Consider the following 20,047-nt stretch of genomic DNA (forward strand, 5'->3'; position numbering starts at 1 on the left):
GGCGTGGGATCGGAAATGTGTTGGTCCATCCCCAGCCACTCGGGACACTGACACTAAGCAGCAGGCCAAAGGGCATCCTGGTCCTGCCGTCTGGGAGAAGAACTACCATCCCCACCACCTTGACGTCAAGGGGCCGGTAGGCACTGCCCATGCCTTCTTTTCTCCCCATAGTCGTATCGTTTTAGAGGCTGGGACCTGGAAGGGATGGCAGGGATGGCCCCCAGGGCAGGAGCCCTCTCTGCAACTCGCCCGCACACTGGATCTCCCCATGGCCAGGGAATAGGGGAAGCCTGAGGGCTGTTAACAAGCCCAGGTCCAGGTTAGCCTCCCAGATGGGCTAAACATGGGCACATGGGTGACAGTGATGCCCCTCTCCCTCTGGGACAGGGCAGCAACTCCAGGCTATGTGATCTGTCTCACCAAACCCATTGGGAGCTCAGGGGATCAATCTTATTTAATGATTGTGTGTGGGAGGAGGCGGGGCTGGTTAATGTTTGTCTGGTTCCTCTTGGGCTGTGGGCCATATCTGGCTCCGAGCCATATCTGGCTCCAGCCCTGGGCTCTTTGTCCCTCCCCTGGACTGGGCTGACAGTACCTAGTGGCATAGTGCAGACACGCCTGCAGACATTCCCTGGGGAAGGGCAGCAGCAGCCAGGTGAGGAAGCTAGGGACTGGGGGAGGTGGGCTGGGGAGGGAGGATCTGGGGTGGCATGGGGGGCAGAAATGGGGCCTGGGGAGAGGCCTGGGCTTCGCCTTCTCTTGGCCTCTACACTCTGCGTAGAGTGAGGCCCCTCCTGCCAGGAGCCAGGCTTGCTTAGCCTCTCTCTGGAGCCTTCAACTCTTACCCTATTTCCGTGCTCACAGTGGCTTCTCTTCTCCCCCTTTTATTCCCAGCCATGGATTCCCTTCATCCTCACATGGCTGAATTCCCAGGAAGACTTGAGGGCCACCCCCCCCACCGCCCTCCAGGCACAGGGTGGCCAAGCTCGTCTCTTTAAGACGTTTCCTGCCAAAGAGGGTTAGGGTTTGGTGGGACCGTGGGGCACTGCCAGGTGCCGTGCTCCTTCCCTGACTAGAAGGTAAACCAGGCACGCAACCAACCTGGGGTTGCGGGCGGATGAACACCGGGCACTCAGCAGGTGCAGAGGGACAGCCAGCCGGGCTGGGATTTGGGAGCGTGGCTTTGCGTTTTCTTGAGGGAGGGAGGCAGACTCAAGCTGAGCTGGGAGTCACTGATGATCTGGAGGTCTAAAGAAGGGGTGGCCCCCCAGGTGTCTGGAAGTTGTTCCAGCTGTTGGGGACGGCACGGCAGAGGGCACAGACTTAGAAAAGGAGGTGGGGAAAGGAGGCTCTAGACGAGAGAGGTTTGAATGGAGAGACTTACAGATGAGGGTGCGGCAGAGCAATGGGCAAGCGACCCACGTTTTGGCGAGGGGTCGAGTCCCAAGTTAAGCTCCAGACTTGCTTAGCAGCTGTGTGGTAAGTTACTCAGCTTCTCTGAGCCTCCACGGCTCCATCTGTGAATTGGAGGCAATAAGCCCCAGCTCCCAGGCTTGTTGTGAGGAGGGGAGTTAATGAACATGCAGCTCCTGGAACACTATAGGCATTCCATAAACGGTGGCTGGTATGTTATAATCAGCCCAGCTAGAGAGCAACAGGAAGTCAGAGAGTTGACGGAGGAGAAAGAGGGTGTAGTCCAACAGAGTGAGTAAGAGAGCTGACATTAACAGTTCCTACAAAAAGACCATGGCCGAGTGAGCAAAGGGGAAAACTGGAATGAGCTAGAGTGACCCTGACCCCAGCCTGGTCACAATATATATGGCAGGGCGGAGAGGACGAGCGAAGTGCCTGAGGTGTCCTGGGGCCACAGGGCAGAGGTGGGGAAGAGAAGCTGGCGGGGGGCAGGGGGTGCGAGGGGGCCCTGGAGAAGTTCGGCCTTGGCCACACCACACTGACGAAGGCAGCCTGAAATTCCGGAAGAAATCCCAAAGAAAGACCCTTGTCCTTTCCTGGCCAGAGACTGCTTGTGAAGTGGGGGGAGGAACTGTAGAGTGTGAGGCTGAACAGAACCTCAGTCCAGCCAGGGCCCTCCTCTCGAACCAAAAAACCCCAGGATTTCCTGTAGTTGGAAGGAGGGACAGGGAAGAGGTGGCAGCAGAAAGAGAGAGAGAGAGAGCCCTGATGAACGGATATGTGTGCACGTGTACACCCACACATGCGAGTACACGTGGGAAGGAGTCGAGTTTTGAGTTGTGGGCCAGGTCTCAGTGAGAATGCAGAGTATGAGAGGCTGTCCAGGGCGGTGCAAGGAACAAAGGCTTTGAGGTGAGAAGAAAAGAAATTGGAAACTTGACTCTACCATTTTGCAGAGCTGCCACTGAGGCAAGTTATTTAACCTCTCTGAGCCTCAACTTCCTTGTCTGAAAAATGGGGATAATATTACAGGACTGTCGCATGGACTAAGTGCGACCTCCTGATCTTGAACTGTGCTTGGGTGCCTGGGCAAATCGGAATCGGAGGACAAGTCCAGGGCCCAAGCCAGGGGAGTCTTGTCTAATTAAACACGAGAGCAAGAACAGGTCTGGAGCAACGTGGAGCATAGCAATACTTGGACTTTAACCCAAAGTCACAAAAACGGTTTAGATTTCAAAATCAGGTCCCTCCCCTGGATGTTTTTAGAATGAAACCCTTGAGGTACTGATGTTGACATAGGGATAAGCTCTCCATCCAAAGGGGAGAGCAAAAGTCGAGATCCCAATGACCACACGAGGGTGCTTACGGCCCCCAAAGGGAGCTTACTGGCTACGTCCCAGAGGGCGCAAAGTAAGAGATGCAGAGCTGCAAGAACCTAACCGTTCAGGAGCAGCCAGGCTGACTGAGAGCACCCTGAGGAACAGAGAGAACAGCTCAAGTGTGCTCTGCAGTTGGAGGAAGCCGCCCAAGAAAGGTAAGGCAGGGAGACCAGAACAGATCAGGACGCAGCGGAAAGCCCTGGGAAGGAAGGAGAGGAAGAGTTACCAGTCGATAGGAAACGGGAGGAGGGCTAGAGGAGAATACAAGCCAGACCAGTTTTGAATCTCCTTGTTTCTAAAAACACTCACAGACAGGCGCCTGGGTGGCTCAGGCGGTGAAGTGTCCGACTCTTGGTTTCGTCTCAGGGCACGATCTCGGGGTCATGAGATCGAGCCCAGCGTTGGGCTCTGTGCTGGGGGTGGAGCCTGCTTAGGATTCTCTCTCTCTCCCTCTCCCTCTGTCTACCCCCCAACCCACCGGCCCACACGCTCACTCTCTCTCTCTCTCAAAAAACAAATAAAAAATAAAAGCACTCATAGAAAGAAAAATTATAATTCTAGCCAAGGTGGTAGAGCATATGGGCTCGGGAGACAGCTTGGCCTGGCTCCAATCCCACTTCCCTCACACACTAATTGCATTGACCCCATGTGACCTTTGGATAAGTCCCTTCACCTTTCTTTACCTCAGTTTCCTCTTGTGCGACATGAGAATTAAAAACAATACCTACCTCACGGGGTTGTTCTGAGGTTTACACGAGGTCGTGCACGTACAAGGCCTAGCCTCACAGGTGCTCAGTAAATGGTTACTCTTAATAATGTTCCTTGACCACCTGTTCGTGAATCTAATGTCTGTCACCAGATGAGGCATTTCTGTACGGTTAACCATCATGCCTCCTGTGGCAGCCCTGCCTTCAGAACCCGGGGCTGAGGAGAAAGGGCACCCATGTTCTTGCTTCCCCAGGCTGGTTTAGGCCCCAGCGTGAGCTCACGAAGTACTCAATGTCCTGTGGACCATCCCTTCGTCCCCTGGGTTCTTTCATCCCATTTCTCAACTTTTCCATGACTAATATCTTCCCCCTCCCCCTACAACAGAGAAGAGCACCCCGACCTTGATACAGGGCTTCTGCCACCACCACTGCCCTTGCATTGGGGGCAGGAAATGCCCTACATTTCCCACGGGTCCAGGCCTGTGTGCTCTCCTCACACCCAGTTCCCTGCTTCCAGCATGATCTACTTGCAACTTAGTAGCAGAAGTGGTGGGAGGTAGGGGGGAGGCCTTCTTTGCCTGCCCAAAGCACAGAGGGGAATTTCTTCCGGAGAGCCACTGGCAGGCTCAGGAAACCAGGAGGTTACAATGTACATTTGATGTTGGGGGCAGGGCAGCCGGGAGCAGCCTGTTCTATCTCCGGACATGATAGGTCGACGGCAGCACTGGGAAACAAAAAGAGGGACATTGGTTTTGGCAGACCACCCAGTTCCCCGAAGCAATGTGTTTTCTCTTCCCGATAAGGTGCTTACCTCCCTTGATCATCAGGTTGGAAACCGGAGCGAGCTGAGAACTTTTTACAGGTGGCTTCACTGAAGCTCACATTAACCCTGGGTATTAACCGCATTTCTAGATGAGCGAGCAGGCCCAGAGGAGGTCAGGAGCTAGCTCGTGGTCGTGTTAGGCGAAGGACCCGGATTCAACCGCAAAGGCATAGGACTCTTCCCTGTCCCATCTTCCAACCTTCTGTTTGCTTGTTAACTTTTGCTTTCTTGCTCTGGTTTTTCCTCACCACGTGCCCACCTGTCATCTGAAGCTCAAGGAGGGATGGTCGGGGTGTGCTCCATGACCCCGGAGTTGGAGAGTACTCAGGGGTCCGCAGCTGCCATGTTTCCTGTGCTCTCGTGGGGAGCATTAACCCTTGCTTTTGTCGTCGTTCTTAACGGCTGGCTTTGGCTCTTGCCGACACCTGCTGCGAAAGCACGAAGGGCAGACCGGGGAAAGAGCCTAAACCTCGGCTTGAGTGTTTCATTCTACTCTTAACACTTCTTAGCTGTGTGACCTTGAGTAAGTTACTTATCAGAGCTCCGGCCCCCTCATCTGGAAAGACTGGGGTAAAGTCCTTGCAGGCTTGCTGAGTGGCTCCAAAGAAAGAATGTATTTTTTCCCCATACATTAACACGGTTCCTGGCTTGGGACATAACAAGCGAGCTCATCCATACATAGCGTGCAGGGGATCTCAACCTAGGAAAAATCCTGCTGACCCTAAGTTTCTAGTAGAGTCATAGGGGACTGCCTCAGCCCAGAGCCTCCTGGTCCCCTTGGGTCCCCTCTTACATGCACCTGTCTTTGTTCCATCTCCCCCCACCCCCGCCATGGCCATTCTTCTGGTGGGGTTGTGGGGCGGGTGCGGCGATGGACCGGGCGGGCACAGAACAGGTGGGTGCAGGCTGGGTGTCCGGCGCTGGGACACAAGTGCTCTGTGTGTAGGGTGGGCGGAAGTCAGGGCGTTTGATCTGAATTCTAAAGGGCGTTGTTCAGAGCCCCACAAAGGTCCCATTGTGCAGACACTGGGTATAAAGCAGCATATGACTCCCCAGCACCGGGCGGCGATGAATTGGAACGCAGGCGCGGACCCAGGGACCACTCCCCCTGCACAGACATGAGACCATAGGGGACCTGTCTGGGTGGCCTCAGGGATAGGCGCTCCCCAAGGTAACGGGCTTTGCTGGGTTCGCCCCAGGTCCAGGGCTAAGGAGCTGGGGGATGGGGAGCTAAAGAGGATGGCTGATGGCGGAACCAAATGGGCCTGGTAAAGAAAGGGGCACTGGAGAGGCAAGAATGTTGGATGAAAGCAAAGAGGGGAGATGGGGCTCAGGGAGGTCAAGTCAAGTGAGGAGGAGGAGGGGGAAGAGGAGGAAGAGGAGGAGAGGCTGGCAAGGGCCATGGGCTGATGAGGAAAGCGATGACCATCCTTCTTCCCTTCCTGTCACTGGCTCTTGGAAGGGGTGATGGGGGCAGGGGGGTGTGTCAGGCAGGGTTACGGTGCCCAGCCTTCTGCCCCAGCTTTCTGCCAGCTTGCCTTGTGGCTCGTGTTTTGCAGGTGTGGATGAGGCAGGATGAACTGGACAGGTTTGTACACCTTGCTCAGCGGCGTGAACCGGCATTCTACTGCCATTGGTCGAGTATGGCTCTCGGTCATCTTCATCTTCAGGATCATGGTGCTGGTGGTGGCCGCAGAGAGCGTGTGGGGTGACGAGAAGTCTTCCTTCATCTGCAACACCCTTCAGCCCGGCTGCAACAGCGTCTGCTATGACCACTTCTTCCCCATTTCCCACGTGCGCCTGTGGTCCCTGCAGCTGATCCTGGTGTCCACCCCGGCTCTCCTCGTGGCCATGCACGTGGCTCACCAGCAGCACATAGAAAAGAAAATGCTGCGCCTCGAGGGTCACGCGGACCCCCTGCACCTGGAGGAGGTGAAGAGGCACAAGGTCCACATCTCAGGGACACTGTGGTGGACCTATGTCATCAGCGTGGTCTTCCGGCTGCTGTTCGAGGCCGCCTTCATGTATGTCTTTTATCTGCTCTACCCCGGCTACGCCATGGTGAGGCTTGTCAAGTGTGAGGCCTACCCCTGCCCCAACACCGTGGACTGCTTCGTGTCCCGCCCCACCGAGAAAACCGTCTTCACGGTCTTTATGCTGGCCGCCTCGGGCATCTGCATCATCCTCAACGTGGCCGAGGTGGTGTACCTCATCGTCCGGGCCTGCGCCCGCCGAGCCCAGCGCCGCTCCAATCCGCCCTCCCGCAAGGGCTCGGGCTTCGGCCACCGCCTCTCCCCTGAGTACAAGCAGAACGAGATCAACAAGCTGCTGAGCGAGCAGGACGGCTCCCTGAAGGACATACTGCGCCGCAGCCCCGGCACGGGGGCCGGGCTGGCTGAGAAGAGCGACCGCTGCTCGGCCTGCTGATGCCGCACACCAGGCAACCTCCCATCCCGCCCCCCCCTGCCCCGGGCCTGCCTCTCCTTCTCTGCCGGGGTGCAGGCCTCTGCCTGCTAGGCACTGCTCGATCAAAATCTCCCTTCCGTCCCTGGTTTCCCTTCCTCCCAGGACCTTCTGTCTGAGGGGCCGAAGGGGTGGGGAGCCGGAGGCCACCCATGCCAGGGCTCAAGGTTGTTGGGGGTGTAGGCAGCGCTTCTTGTCTGTACCCCCTGTCCCCTTCCCTCTCCCTCTCCCTGGGGCCACTGGGGACAAGAGATAGGAAGCTCTGACAGCATCTCCAATTATGAAACTAATCTTAACCCCGTGTTGTCAGATACCCTATTTCGGGAGTCACATCAGTGGGGAGGGACGTGGGCAAGCGGAATGGAAGGAGGGTGCTGGGTACATGTGGGTGGAGAAGGGAGGGTAGTCAAGGCAAGAAAAGGAGGAACAGCACTTTGCCAGCCACAAGAAAAAGGAGGACATGTCCGGGGTGGAGGAATTAGGGAGGGAGGAGCAGGCAGATAAGTTGGAGTGGGGGTTGGTCAGGGCCGCCTTTGCCTCTCGTTCCCAAGGCCTCTCTGTGCCTGAAATGTTACACATTAAACAGGATTTTACAGTAAACGAAGAGGTGGCTTGTGTGTTTGTCGAGTTCTTTCTCCTGCAACCTCTGACCGCCCCCTGGATGAGCTGGCCTTAGTTTTTGCTGATCTAGAAAGCAATGGGCAACGGCAATAGTGAGACCCTGAGCCATTCTTGCCTCGGTTCTTGTTTGTGTGTTTGTTTTGGGTTTTTTTTTTGGTTTGGTTTGGTTTGGTGTCTGCTTTTGGCTTCGGGGGGATGCTTAAAATGTTTTAATCACAGCTCTATGGGGATCAGATGCCCTGACCCCCTTCCTTTCCTTTTATTTTTTTCACCCATTCTAAGTATAGTTTATCGAGTTTTCATAGTTGCGTGCAGTTTTGTAAACATGGCTGCAATATATTATAAAACATTTACATTACCTCAAGAAGTTTCCTTGGGCCCCTTCCTCTGATTTGAAAAATTAAAATGACAACTCCATCTGGAGAGACAGGAAATGATAGAGAGATTTCACAAGTCGGTGAGGGTAGCATACGTTCCCTAGGCAAGGGCCCCTCCCCCGAGCTCCTGGGAGAAATATCCCCCTTCCTCCCTTGAAACTCTGAAACTATGTGCTCACTGCAAACTGATGCCCCCACAAGCCACCTGCTGGACTGCACCGTGACTCTGACCCCTCTCCTGGATTGGACATAGCCCCTAATTCTACCCTCGTCCCCAGTTTCCTTCCCTAAGGAATCAATGCCTCCTGTCCCTGAGATGTCTCCAAATGCAGGTCAGACATTTCACTGGGGGGGGTCTCCTCACCCCATCTCCTCACTCTGAAGCAGCAGGTAGCCTCCCCGCCCTCTGGCAGCTGTGATGGGAAAAGCCCCAAGCTGGGACTTGACCAAGCTGGGTTCGAGTCCTAGTTCTGTCCCTTAGGAGTAAGACATTCCCTTCCCCAAGCCTCAGTTTCCCTGTGAGCAAACAAAGGCTGGCCTAGCACATGGCTAAGCTCCCTTTAGCACTCTGGGCTTCTGGGATTCCTAAGAGGCTTCCCCAGACTGACAGGGGTTTCCTCATCTCAGAGTCGCTGCCCTCACGAGGTTAAAAGCTCCCCTCGCCTCAGTTCCCCTACCTCTTAACAGAAAAAATGATTTGCCACCCCCTGTCAGAGTATGGTGTCTCTATATGACACGTACATCAGAAAGGAAGAGAAAATCAGGCATTTTCTCTTATCAGAACTGTTCTCCTACAGAAACAGTCTTTCCCCTTCAGACAGAAAACAGGGAATGTTTTCTCATTCGAGAAGTTTTCTCCTTTAGAAAAGAAAGGAGAGAGTAAGCCTTTCCCCCACATGGCAATCCCTGAGAGACAGCTTCCCCCTTTCTTAAAAGAGAGAGATTACTTTTCTGGAACAAAAAAATGTCCTTTCTCTTTAGAAAGTGACACCATATCCTGTGAGAAGAGAGGTCCCCATCCCCAGGTCTCCCACGGCAGGAGAGATTCCTTTTCTCATCAAAATCCTCCCCCCCACCCCCGCCAACAACAGAGCACAAGGAACACAGAGCATCTCTTCTCTGTACAAAAGGCCGTCAAGAAAAAGATTTTTCTCTTTAAAAATTTCCTCCTGGTTCCACACAAGAGCCTCCTGCCCTCCCCACATGGAGAACCACGAAATCCATCATCACCTCAGGTACCTAGTTTCTCTTCAAACGATTCTACGGTTCTCCTAAGAGAATCTCCCTTGGAAAGAGCCTCCAACTCCAGATCAAGGCTTTCCTCTCCAGGGGGCAGTGGTGGGACAATAAAGCCACGAGCCAGGCCAGCTCTACAGCCAAAGGGAGGACACTTACCCTCGTGTCTTGTGAACCAGATGGGAGCAGGCCAAAGGACCCTGAGGGGAGCCGGCCTACACAGTGTTGCAGGGAGGGCGGAGGGTCAATCGGGCTAACCCAGGACTGATTTTTTTTATCTGAGGCTCGGCACGAGAGTGTGTGTAAGGGAGAAGCAGGAGGCGGGTAGGCGTAGCAACTGCAGCACAGACAGACAAACTACGGGGTGGCCGTGGTGGCGGTGGCGAAGAAGGCTTTGCAACGCAGAGACAGGGGTCACCGTTTATGAGCTCTGTCCCCCTGAATGCAGGATACCCACCCTGAGTCTCAGTCTCTATATAAGGTGGATAATGCCCTCTCTAGTCTCCGTTCACAGAGCTTTTGTGAGAATCACATCAGATGTGTTCCAAAGCTGGTTAGCAACTGCGAGGAAGGTAAGATCCTATCAGCAGCACGGAGACCACAGCCTGAAGGCATGCTAGAACTTGCAGCGAGCCAGAAAGGAGTGAGGCTGGCTCAGCTAGACTGGGGCTCGTGGGCTGAACTTGGTGATAATAAGGTTGGCTCCCCCAGGGAGTGGACAGCAGCCCAAACAGCAAGGTCCAAGAGATGTTGCATATTCAAGGGATCTGATCCGGGGGCAGAAACGGCTGAGTAACAGGAGCTTCTTACACACTCTCTCTCCTGGTACTGGTGCTTTTAGGGACATTGCAGTCTTTTAGAGGCATCATTGTGCAGAGATACTAGGAGCTGGGGGCAAGGAGAAGAGGTGGCTCCTGGATGAGGGGAGTGGCTTCACTGGGAGAATAGTCAGGGGCCCCCCCAACAACGGGGTTGGGATTTCAAAGTAGGCTGCAGTATCCACAGAGAATTGGCATGGCAACCACGAACTGATTCAGATTCCCAATCAGATAGCCTGGGTGCACACGGTGGTGGCTAGAGGGGAATGCTTGCCCCATTTCGTGATTCCACAATATGTAAATGCCAGACATGACCTATGGTAGACAAGGGGCCATGAAGGCCCACTGAGCTTGACTCCCTTTGATTCCTGGATGAGGCCAGGCCGGATCCGTCATGTGGGGGAAAGGATTGTGGCATTCTAGGCAGGGGGAGTAAGATGGGAACAGGACACTGACAGGATCTCTGAAAGGATGGGATGTTGTCTCGAGTGAGACAGATAATCTACTGTGGAGGACTGGAGGCATGGAATGGCTAGAGGGAGAAGGGAAGGAGAAACTGTGACCAGCTTGCGATGGGCTTTGGGTGTCACTCTGAGAGGTAAAGACTGTCCTACCTGTGGTGGAAACTATTAAGGGTTTTGAGTAGAGGAGTGCCACCTTCAGATTGTGGCTTGGGAGCTGACTCTGGCAGCCACATGGAGAGCAGACTGGGGGTGGGAAAGATGAGAGACGGAATGACCACTTACGGCGCTGTTGCGATGGCCCAAGTGGGGCCTGTGTGACTAGGACAGTGGCAGAAGGAATAAGAAGAGACAAACGTGAGACGCACTTTGGATGTAGCATCTATGTAGGACTTCACATCTGAGCATGGGGAAATGGAGGAGCCAAAGATGATTTGGAGGTTTCCTTCTCTTTCCTTGACTGGCAGACTCCTCATCATTCAAGACTCAGCTCAAATATCATCTCCCGTGTGAAGGCTTCACCTCTCTTCTCCCCAACCCATGTCCCCCACCAAGTCCCTCAGAGAGAATGAGTCCTCCCCTAATTCTGAATTCCTGTGGTACATTGTAGTGTGTATTGATTAGAGTACTTCTTGAATTGTACAGAAATTGCTTGCATAACGTTAACACGTTGCATGTCCTTAGCCTGTTGAATTAAGGACAGTAGGCAAGTGGAGACAGGCACGTGCAAAGGTTCTAGAACCTTAACACATAGTAGGCGCTTAGCCTGTTGAATCAAGGGCAGTAGGGAAGTGGAGACAGGCATGCACAAAGGTTCAGAGTCTAGAAAGAGTAGTGTGTGTTCAGTGTGACTAGAGCAGAGAATGCATGGGATGGCGTGGGAGGTCATAGTAGGAGGTGAGACTGGCAAAGTAGTTTGGGGTCAGTCCATGAGGAGGTCTCATATACCACACCTAGAAGTGTGCATAGGAGCCTAGACTCAGCACTATCACATGTAGGAACCTTAACTTAGGCTCCTTAACTTAGACTGACTGGCAATTTGGTACCCATATAGACAGACTGTGAAGATCTCGAGGAGATCCAGGTCAGGGCAGCCATCGGCACAAAGAGATGCATTAAAGGCGATGATGACCTATGGAAGAAAGAGCAGAGTGATCTGAGAGTGGACCTCGCGGAGAAAAGGTCATTTACACAGGATGGTTCTCCATTTCTTTTTTTTTTTAAGTTTATTTATTTTAAGTAACCTCTACACCCAACGTGGGGCTTGAACTCACAACCCTGAGCTCAAGAGTCACCTGCTCCTCTGACTGAACCAGCCAGGTACCCCAAGATGGCTCACCATCCCAACTGCAACCCCTCTGGAAAGTCAGTATAGCATGTAGTGAATTAAGAGCGTGCTCCACTTCTTACTGTGTGACTTTAACCAAGTTACTTGGCCTCTCTGTAGCTCAGTTTCCTCACCGGTAAAACAGTGATAGTAATAGTACCTGTATCAAAGGGCTATGGTGGAGATTAGATGTAATAATTATAAAGCACTTTGAACAGTGCCTAGTCGATAGTAAGTTCTTTTTTTAAAAAAAAGACTTTATTTATTTGAGAGAGAGAGAGAGAAAGGAGAGTGTAAGTAACAGAGGGAGAGGGACAAGCAGACTCCACACTGGGCACAGAACACTACGCAGGGCTTGATCCCATGACCCTGAGATCATGACCTGAGCCGAAACCAAGAGTTGGATGCTTGACAGACTAAGCCACCCAGGCGCCCAATAGTAGGTTCTATACAAGTATGTGACATTTTTTTTTTAAGATTTTATTTATTTATTCGACAGAGATAGAGACAGCCAGTGAGAGAGGGAACACAAGCAGGGAGTGGGAGAGGAAGAAGCAGGCTCACAGCAGAGGAGCCTGACGTGGGGCTCGATCCCAGAACGCCGGGATCACGCCCTGAGCCGAAGGCAGACGCTTAACCGCTGTGCCACCCAGGCGCCCCAAGTATGTGACATTTTTATTTCATCTCACTACCTATGCCATCCTTCAACTACAGTTGACTCTTTAAAAAAAAAAAAGATTTCATTTTTATTTATTTGTCAGAGAGAGCACAAGCAGGAGGGGTAGAGGCAGAGGGAGAAGCACGCTCCCCGCTGAGCAGGGAGCCTGCCGATGTGTGGCTCGATCCCCAGAACCCGGGATCACGACCCAAGCCGAAGGCAGACGCTTTACTGACAAGCCACCCAGGCACCCCTACAGTTGACTCTTGAATGATGCAGGAGTAGGGACACTGACCCCCTGCACAGTCGAACATCCAGTATAACTTTTGACTCCCCCAAAACTTAACTACTAATAGCCTACTGTGAACTGGAGGCCTTAACCCGTAATGTAGTGAATTAACACATATTTTGTATGTTATATATTATATACTGTATTCTTAAAGTAAGTTAGAGAAAAGAGAATGTTAAGAAAATCATAAGGAAGAGAAAATACATTACAGTGCTGTGATGTATTTATTGAAAGAAATCCACATATAAGTGGACCCAGGTATGCAGTTCAAACCCATGTTGTTCAAGGGTCCACTGTATTCACTGATTCTCTCAGATATTGAGCTAACCTCTGTTTCACCAAAGTAACATGCTTAAATTTTTTTTTACTTTTACATTCAACTTTATTATTTTTTCCCCTGGGGTTTTGTTCGTGTGTGTGTGTGTGTCCGTGTGTGTATTTATTGGAGTATACTTAACATACTGTGTTATATCAGTTTCAGGTATACAATATAGCGATTCAACAATTCTATACATTTCTCAATGCTCATCAAGATAAATGTACTCTTGGACTCCTGGGTGGCTCAGTCGGTTAGGCATCTGTCTTAGGCTCAGGTCATGATCCCAGGGTCCAGGGATCAAGTCCCGCATTGGGCTCCCTGCTCAGCAGGGAATCTGCTTCTCCCTCTTCCCTTCCCCACCCACCCCCATTTCCCCGCCCATGCGTGCGCACATTCTCTCTCTCTCTCTCTCTCTCTCTCTCTCTCTCTCTCTCTCTCTCTCGCTCTCTCACAAATAAATAAACATCTTTTAAAAAGAAATAAATGTACTCTTAATCCCCTTTATCTGTTTCTCCACCCGCGCCCTCCAAGCACCTCCCCTCTGGCAACCACCACGTTGTTCTCTATATTTAAGAGTCTATTTCTCTGTTTGTCTCTTTTGTCTTTGTTCATTTGTTTTCTTTCTTAAATTCTACGTGCAAGTGAAATCATATGGTATGTATCTTTCTCTGACTGATTTATGTCACTTAGCATTATACCTTCTAGGTCTGTCTGTGCTGTTGCAAATGCAAGAGCTCAGTCTTTTTTATGGCTGAGTAATATTCCTCTGTGTGTGTGTGTGTGTGTGTGTGTGTGTGTGTGAGAGAGACATCTTCTTTATCCGTTCATCTTTTGATGGACACTTGGGTTACTTCCACATCTTGACTATTATAAATAATGCTGCAATAAACATAGTAGTGCATATATCTTTTTGAAATAATATATCCAATAAGGGGTTAATAATCAAAATATATAAAGAACCTATAAAATTCAATACCAGGAAAACCCCAAATAATCTGAGTAAAAATGGGCAGGGGACCCAAATGGACATTTCTCCAAAGAAGACAACCAGATGGCCAACAGATACATGAAAAGATGCTCAACATCACTAATTACCAGGGAAATGCAAATCAAAACCACAGTGAGATATTGCCTTACACCTGTCAGAATGGCCCAAATCAAAAACAGGAGAAATAATGCGTCTTGGGTGAGGATGTGGAGAAAAGGGAAACTTCATGCACTGTTGGTGGTAATAGAAACTGGTGCAGCCACTGTGGAAAACACTATGAAGATTCCTCAAAAAATAAAAAAAATAAAAATAAAAACAGAATTACCATATGATCCAGTAATTCTACTACTGGGTATTTACCCAAAGAAAGCAATAACACGCTTTCTTGACTGGCTAGTTGTCAATGGCCATGTTCATGTGCTTCAGTAAGGAAATCAGTATATTGTCATACATAAGTCACACTAAGCATGACCATATTTACATATATGTGGGAGGATGGCCGTGAGGGGAGCGTCTCAATTCTTACCGTTGCTTTAACGAAAAGGATGTTTCTCATTCATAGTCTGAAACTTCAAACTTTTTTACCAGACTTAGGAGTAATGTGATTAGGGGCACCTGGCTGGCTCAGTCGGTAGAGCATGTGACTCTTGATCTCGGGGTCGTGAGTTCAAGCCCCACGTTGGGCATGGAGCCTACTTGAAAGGAAGGAAGGAAGGAAGGAAGGAAGGAAGGAAGGAAGGAAGGAAGGAAGGAAAGAAAGAAAGAAGGAAGGAAGGAAAAGAAAGAAAGAGGGAGGGAGGAAGGAAGGAAAGAAGGAAGGGAGGAAGGGAAAGAAAGAGGGAGGGAGGGAGGGAGGAAGGAAGGAAGGAAGGAAGGAAGGAAGGAAGGAAGGAAGATAGATCAGGGACTCCTGGGTTGCTCAGTCAGTTAAGCGTCTGCCTTCGGCTCAGGTCATGATCCCAGGGTCCTGGAATCAAGCCCTGCATCAGCCTCCCTGCTTAGAGGGGAGCCTTCTTCTCCCTCTCCCTCTCCCCCTGCTCGTGCTTTCTCTCTCTGTCAAATAAATAAAATCTTTAAAAAAAAACAAAAAAAGAATGTAAGCAGACCAAAGGAAAGGAGGCTGTGTTTATGGAGCACCCAGTGTGGACCAGATTTGGAACTACATTAAGCACTTACATACATAATCTCAATAATGGCCAGGTCGCTATTACTGTGCCTGTACTTGTAGATGTGAAATGGAGGCTCAGAGAGGGTAAGTAATATGTCTAAGGGTTGCACGAGCTAAAACTGCAGGACAAGAATGAAAGCTTAGGCCTATCCTGATCCAAAATCTGTTCTGTCTCTTCTATACCAAAGTAACCACTCTGTACTGCCTTAGGAAGTGTTTCAGGAGACCGTGGGAGGACCTCAGTTTGATATAAAGATAGCCTGAAATGTTAACCTGGTGGAAAGCAAAATCTGCATTTGGGGATCCCTAAGGTTAAGAGAGAGAAATGGTGAGCGTTGAGAAAGAGGCTGTCCTGTGCCCAGACAGGGAAGGGCAGTCTGGTGGGAGAGGGTTTTTCCAGAGATCTCTACCTGGAGCAGGAGTCAGAAATTGTCCATCCACAGGAAGCAAGGTACTTTGAAGAGGGGAGGGGAGACGGGGAGAAAGTTATTCAGAACCCCTACCTGAATAAAATAAAATAGAAAAAACATTTAAAGGGCGCCTAGGTGGCTCAGTCAGTTAAGCATCTGCCTTCAGCTCAGGTCATGATCCCAGGGTCCTGGGATCAAGTCCTGCATCGGGCTTCCTGCTTAGCAGCGAGTCCTCTTCTCCCTCTCCCTCTGTGATCTCTCTCCCTTTTGCTCTCTTTCAAATAAATGAATAAATAAAAATCTTTTTAAAAATAGAATAAAAATTTTAAAAGGGGCGCCTGGCTGGCTCAGTCGGTAGAGCATGTGACTCTTGATCTCAGGGTTGTGACTTCGAGCCCCATGTTGGACGTAGAGACTGCTTAAATAAAACAAAACAAAACAAAACAAAAACCCCACAAAAAACAAAAAACCTTACCCTCCCAGCGGTTAAATCAAGATCAAGTTTTGAGCTGCCACCATTTCTCTGCCTTACCCTTAGGGATCTCAAAGGCACACTTTGTTTCCCAGCGGTGTCCTCCTGGCCTTTTCCATCTCCCCTCCAGCTTCCCTTCAAGAGACAAAGCCCTTCGGGGCGCCTGGGTAGCGCAGTCGTTAAGCGTCTGCCTTCGGCTCAGGGCGTGATCCCGGTGTTCTGGGATCGAGTCCCACATCGGGCTCCTCGGCTAGGAGCCTGCTTCTTCCTCTCCCTCTCCCCCTGCTGTGTTCCCTCTCTCGCTGGCTGTCTCTCTGTCACATAAATAAATAAAATCTTTAAAAAAAAAAAAAGAGACAAAGCCCTTCATTCTACAGTTAGTCTGAAAATGCAGATTCCCTGGAGAATTCATGCCAACTAAAAATCATTCACGTGAAAATACAATCAGTTAGCCAACAAACAAGGTCTTGGAAATTCCATGTCCCAAATCTTTCTCAAGCCCTTCTCCCTCTCAGCACTCCCATTGCACTCCTGCCTTCCTTCAGGCCTTGCGATGATCTCCTAACTGATCTTTTGGATGATAAAAGCTAACATTATTGGGGCACCTGGCTGGTTCAGTCACTTAAGCATCTACCTTCAGTTCCAGTCATGATCCCAGGGTTCTAGAATTGAGCCCGGCATCAGGCTCCCTGCTCAGCAGAGAGCCTGCTTCTTCCTGTCCCTCGGCCTGCCGCTCCCCCTGCTTATACGTTCTCTCTCTTTCTCTCTCTCACAAAGAAATAAAATCTTTTTTTTAAAAGATTTTATTTATTTATTTGACACAGAGACAGTCAGTGAGAGAGGGAACACAAGCAGGGTGAGTGGGAGAGGAAGAAGCAGGCTCCCAGCAGAGGAGCCCGATGTGGGGCTCGATCCCGGAACACCGGGATCACGCCCTGAGCCGAAGGCAGACGCTTAACGACTGAGCCACCCAGGCGCCCCAGAAATAAAATCTTTTTAAAAAGCTAACATTTATTAAGTGCTTCCTGTGTGCTGGGCACTGTGCTCAGCAGTATCTCCTTTAAACCTCACCACTCGCTGAGGTAAATACCATTTTGTCCCCATTTTACAGATAAGGAAACTGAGGCCTACATGGGTTAAGTAACTTGTCCAGGCCCCACAGCTCGGAAAGAAGGGGTTGAGCCAGAAACTGGAACTCACGCCTGCCAGATGCCAAAGGTGAAGCACGTGGCCATTTCTGAAACACTGCGTCCCTGTAACCGGCCCCCCAGGCTTCCTCAGACCCAGTCGTCCTCCACCTCATGCAGACATTTGAGGGTCCCCTTAAAGCACGAATCTCACCAATTCTGTGTGAAAATCTGGTAATGGCTTTCCACTACTTCAAGGATACAATATGACTGGTCCACTTTGCCAGGACGGAGGGGTTTCCCAGTCCGCTGGCTTTTCATTGCTAAAACTGGGAAAGTCCTGGGGGTGCCTGGCTGGCTCAGCTGGTAGAGCATGCGACTCTGGATCTCAGGGTCCTGAGTTCAAGCCCCATGTTGGGCTTAGCGACGACTCCTAAAAAAATTAGGGAAAAAAAACCTGGGAAAGTCCCAGGCAAAGTAAGATGGTTGGTCACCCTAGCAGCGTGTGACACGGCATTCAGTGCCTTTCACACTCTGATCCCCATTTTTCCAGGAACAGCTGCCCTGACTTCTCACCCTTTTTACTACTTATTCGGCAGCCCAACCACTCATCCCTAAAAGCACTGTGTGTTCTCTTATACCTCCATGCCGGTTTAAAAAAAAAAAAGAGTTATTTATTTATTTTGAGAGAGAGAGAGAAGGGGGAGGGGCAGAGGGAGAGAAAGAGAAAGTCTGGAGCAGATTCTGAGCTGAGCATGGAGACTGATGTGGGGCTCGATCTCATGAACTCTGAGATCACGACCTGAGCTGAAACCAGGAATCTGACGCTTAATGGACTGCGCCACCTGGGCACCCCAATACCTCCATGCCTTTTGTGTATGCTGATCCCCACACCTCCACTCTGCCTGACAAACTATGCTCACTCTTCATGGAAACCCAGAGGTGACCCATTGGTCACCTCTGTGGGCTTTCCTGATTTCCTGGGAGGGATGGAGCAACAATTACATTGTAACCCTGGTTATTTTCTTGACAGTGAAACTTCTTCCAGGTCACAACTAGACTAAGCCAATTGAGGCAGCTAGAATGCAAAGTTTAAGGAGGCGCTCACTCTCAGGTTTTCGCAAATGCCTACCCTGTACTTGCATGACCCTGACAGTGAGGGCCCCTTGTGTTTTGCACCCTGGATACCTTGATTGCCTCACCCTAGTCCCAGCCCTGGTCTTCCCTCCCTATCGGACTAGGGACTTCTCAAGAGCGGACCCCAAGTTTTTACTCCGCCTTGTAAGCCTAATGACTAGCACAAGGCTAGGCACAGAGTAGAAATGTAGTTGAACTAATGACATCAGACTCTTCTCTGTTCCAGTAGGGGAAGGAAGGAAGGGAGCCAGACGGCTTTAGGTCCTGGTGGGGATGGGAGAAGAAGGCAAATTTGACAGACCTCCTGTTGGCCTGGGGATGAGAACGGCTTTGTGTCAAGTGGCTCTACCTTTGGCATCCAGCAGATTGGGGCTCCCTCTCTGCTCCTTTCGCTGGTTAATTGGAGATACTCTCCAAGGTACTGTTATTTTTTGTCTTCTTCTCTCTTCATTCAGTTTCTCCCTCAGTGATCTAGTCCAATCCCAGAGCCTCAGCTAGCTGGCTCTTTGCAGATGACTTCTAAATTGACATCTCATGCATGACGTTAAGTAGAAGAGGTCATAGAGAAAGACAAATACTGTACGATCTCACTTAGATGTGGAATCTAAAAAAGCTGAACTCATAGAAGCAGAGAGTAAAATGGTGGTTTCCGGGGGCTGGGGGTGGGGGAAACAAGGAGGCATTGGTCAAAGGCTCTAAATTTCCAATTATAGGATCAATAAGTTCTGGGGATCTAATGTATAGCATGGTGACTATAGTTAACATTATATTATACACTTGAAAGTTGCTAAGAGAGTAGATCTTAAATGTTCTCGCCCCCCCCCCAAGAGAGATGGTAGTTTGCGACGGGCTGGAAGTGTTAGCTCCACTGTGGTGGTGATCATTTTGTGATGTATAAGTGTATTACATCAGCATAGCCATAACCTTTAAACCTATACTGTTATATGTCAAGTGTACCTCAATAAAGCCCCCCCAAAAAACAAACCTCATCTCTCTTCTAAGCCTCAGACCCATCTTTCCAACTGCCTAGTGCATAGGGCAATATCTAGTATCCATACTGCTCTCTTTTATTTTGGGGGGGGGGTGGTGGGGAATGGGCAGAGGGAGAGGGAGAGAATCTGAAGCAGGCTCCATGCCCAGTGTGGAGCCCAATGTGGGGCTCAATGCCACACCCCCGAGATCGTGACCTGAGCTGAAATCGAGTGGGATGCTTAACAGCCTGAGCCACCCAGGCACCATGATACTGCTCTTTTGTGCCCATTTTCTCAGGTGGCCTTTGCAACAGTTCTGTGAGAAAGTTGGGGTGGAATATTTTTAAGGTGAGGCTCAAAAAGGCAGGCCGGCCCAAGTTTGAGTGGCAGAGCAAAAAGTCAAGTTTGGGTGTTCTTTTCACCTTGTTGCGCAGCCAACACAAAGGGGTTTCAGGAGTCTCGAACCCACCATGACCAAAACCTCAACTTGTTACCAACCCCATCCTACTCCTACTCTCCGGCAAAAGAGCAAAAACAAAAACAAAACAGAACCACCACTCTCCAATCGGCAACGCTAGCAGCCTGGGATTCACACTCACTTCCTCCCTCTCCCCCAGATTCTGCAGACGTAACTTCGAAATATCTGAATCCATCCTTTCTCTTCCTTCTTTATCCCATGGCCCCCATCAAGGCCCACAGAATCTATCAGCCCCAGCTCTTACCTGCCCCCACACCCCTATCCTTTGTACTCTTGTGGGGGGAATCTCCTCCCTAAAGCAACACACTGATCCTGTCATTCCCTGGTTGGAAAACCTCAGCCTCGCACTTCCCTTCCCTGTGGCTTTGACTGGGTCGAGCCCCAATCCCTGCCACTTACTGAGGC

General features: G+C 50.6%; 1 protein-coding gene across 4 annotated transcripts; it reads left to right on the forward strand.

Moving 5' to 3' along the window:
* Positions 1–10: 10 nt before the first annotated feature.
* On the forward strand, positions 11–7,389 carry GJB1 (gap junction protein beta 1). Of its 4 annotated transcripts, none has more exons than XM_034649728.1 (2): positions 11–136; positions 5,882–7,389. In XM_034649728.1, exon 2 carries the CDS (start codon positions 5,898–5,900, stop codon positions 6,747–6,749), a length of 852 nt encoding a protein of 283 aa, XP_034505619.1. In that variant the 5' UTR covers positions 11–136; positions 5,882–5,897; the 3' UTR covers positions 6,750–7,389. The 4 variants fall into 4 exon arrangements, with proteins under 4 accessions (XP_034505619.1, XP_011235343.1, XP_034505618.1 ...); XM_011237041.3 differs by lacking the exon at positions 11–136 and adding an exon at positions 551–655; XM_034649727.1 differs by lacking the exon at positions 11–136 and adding an exon at positions 909–1,079.
* Positions 7,390–20,047: the final 12,658 nt, after the last annotated feature.

Source organism: Ailuropoda melanoleuca, chromosome X (genome assembly GCF_002007445.2).
Source record: "Ailuropoda melanoleuca isolate Jingjing chromosome X, ASM200744v2, whole genome shotgun sequence".
Taxonomy (NCBI): domain Eukaryota; kingdom Metazoa; phylum Chordata; class Mammalia; order Carnivora; family Ursidae; genus Ailuropoda; species Ailuropoda melanoleuca.

Excerpts from the sequence above, each read along its gene's own strand:
- GJB1 (XM_034649728.1), top strand. The coding sequence starts at position 5,898 with ATGAACTGGACAGGTTTGTACACCTTGCTCAGCGGCGTGAACCGGCAT.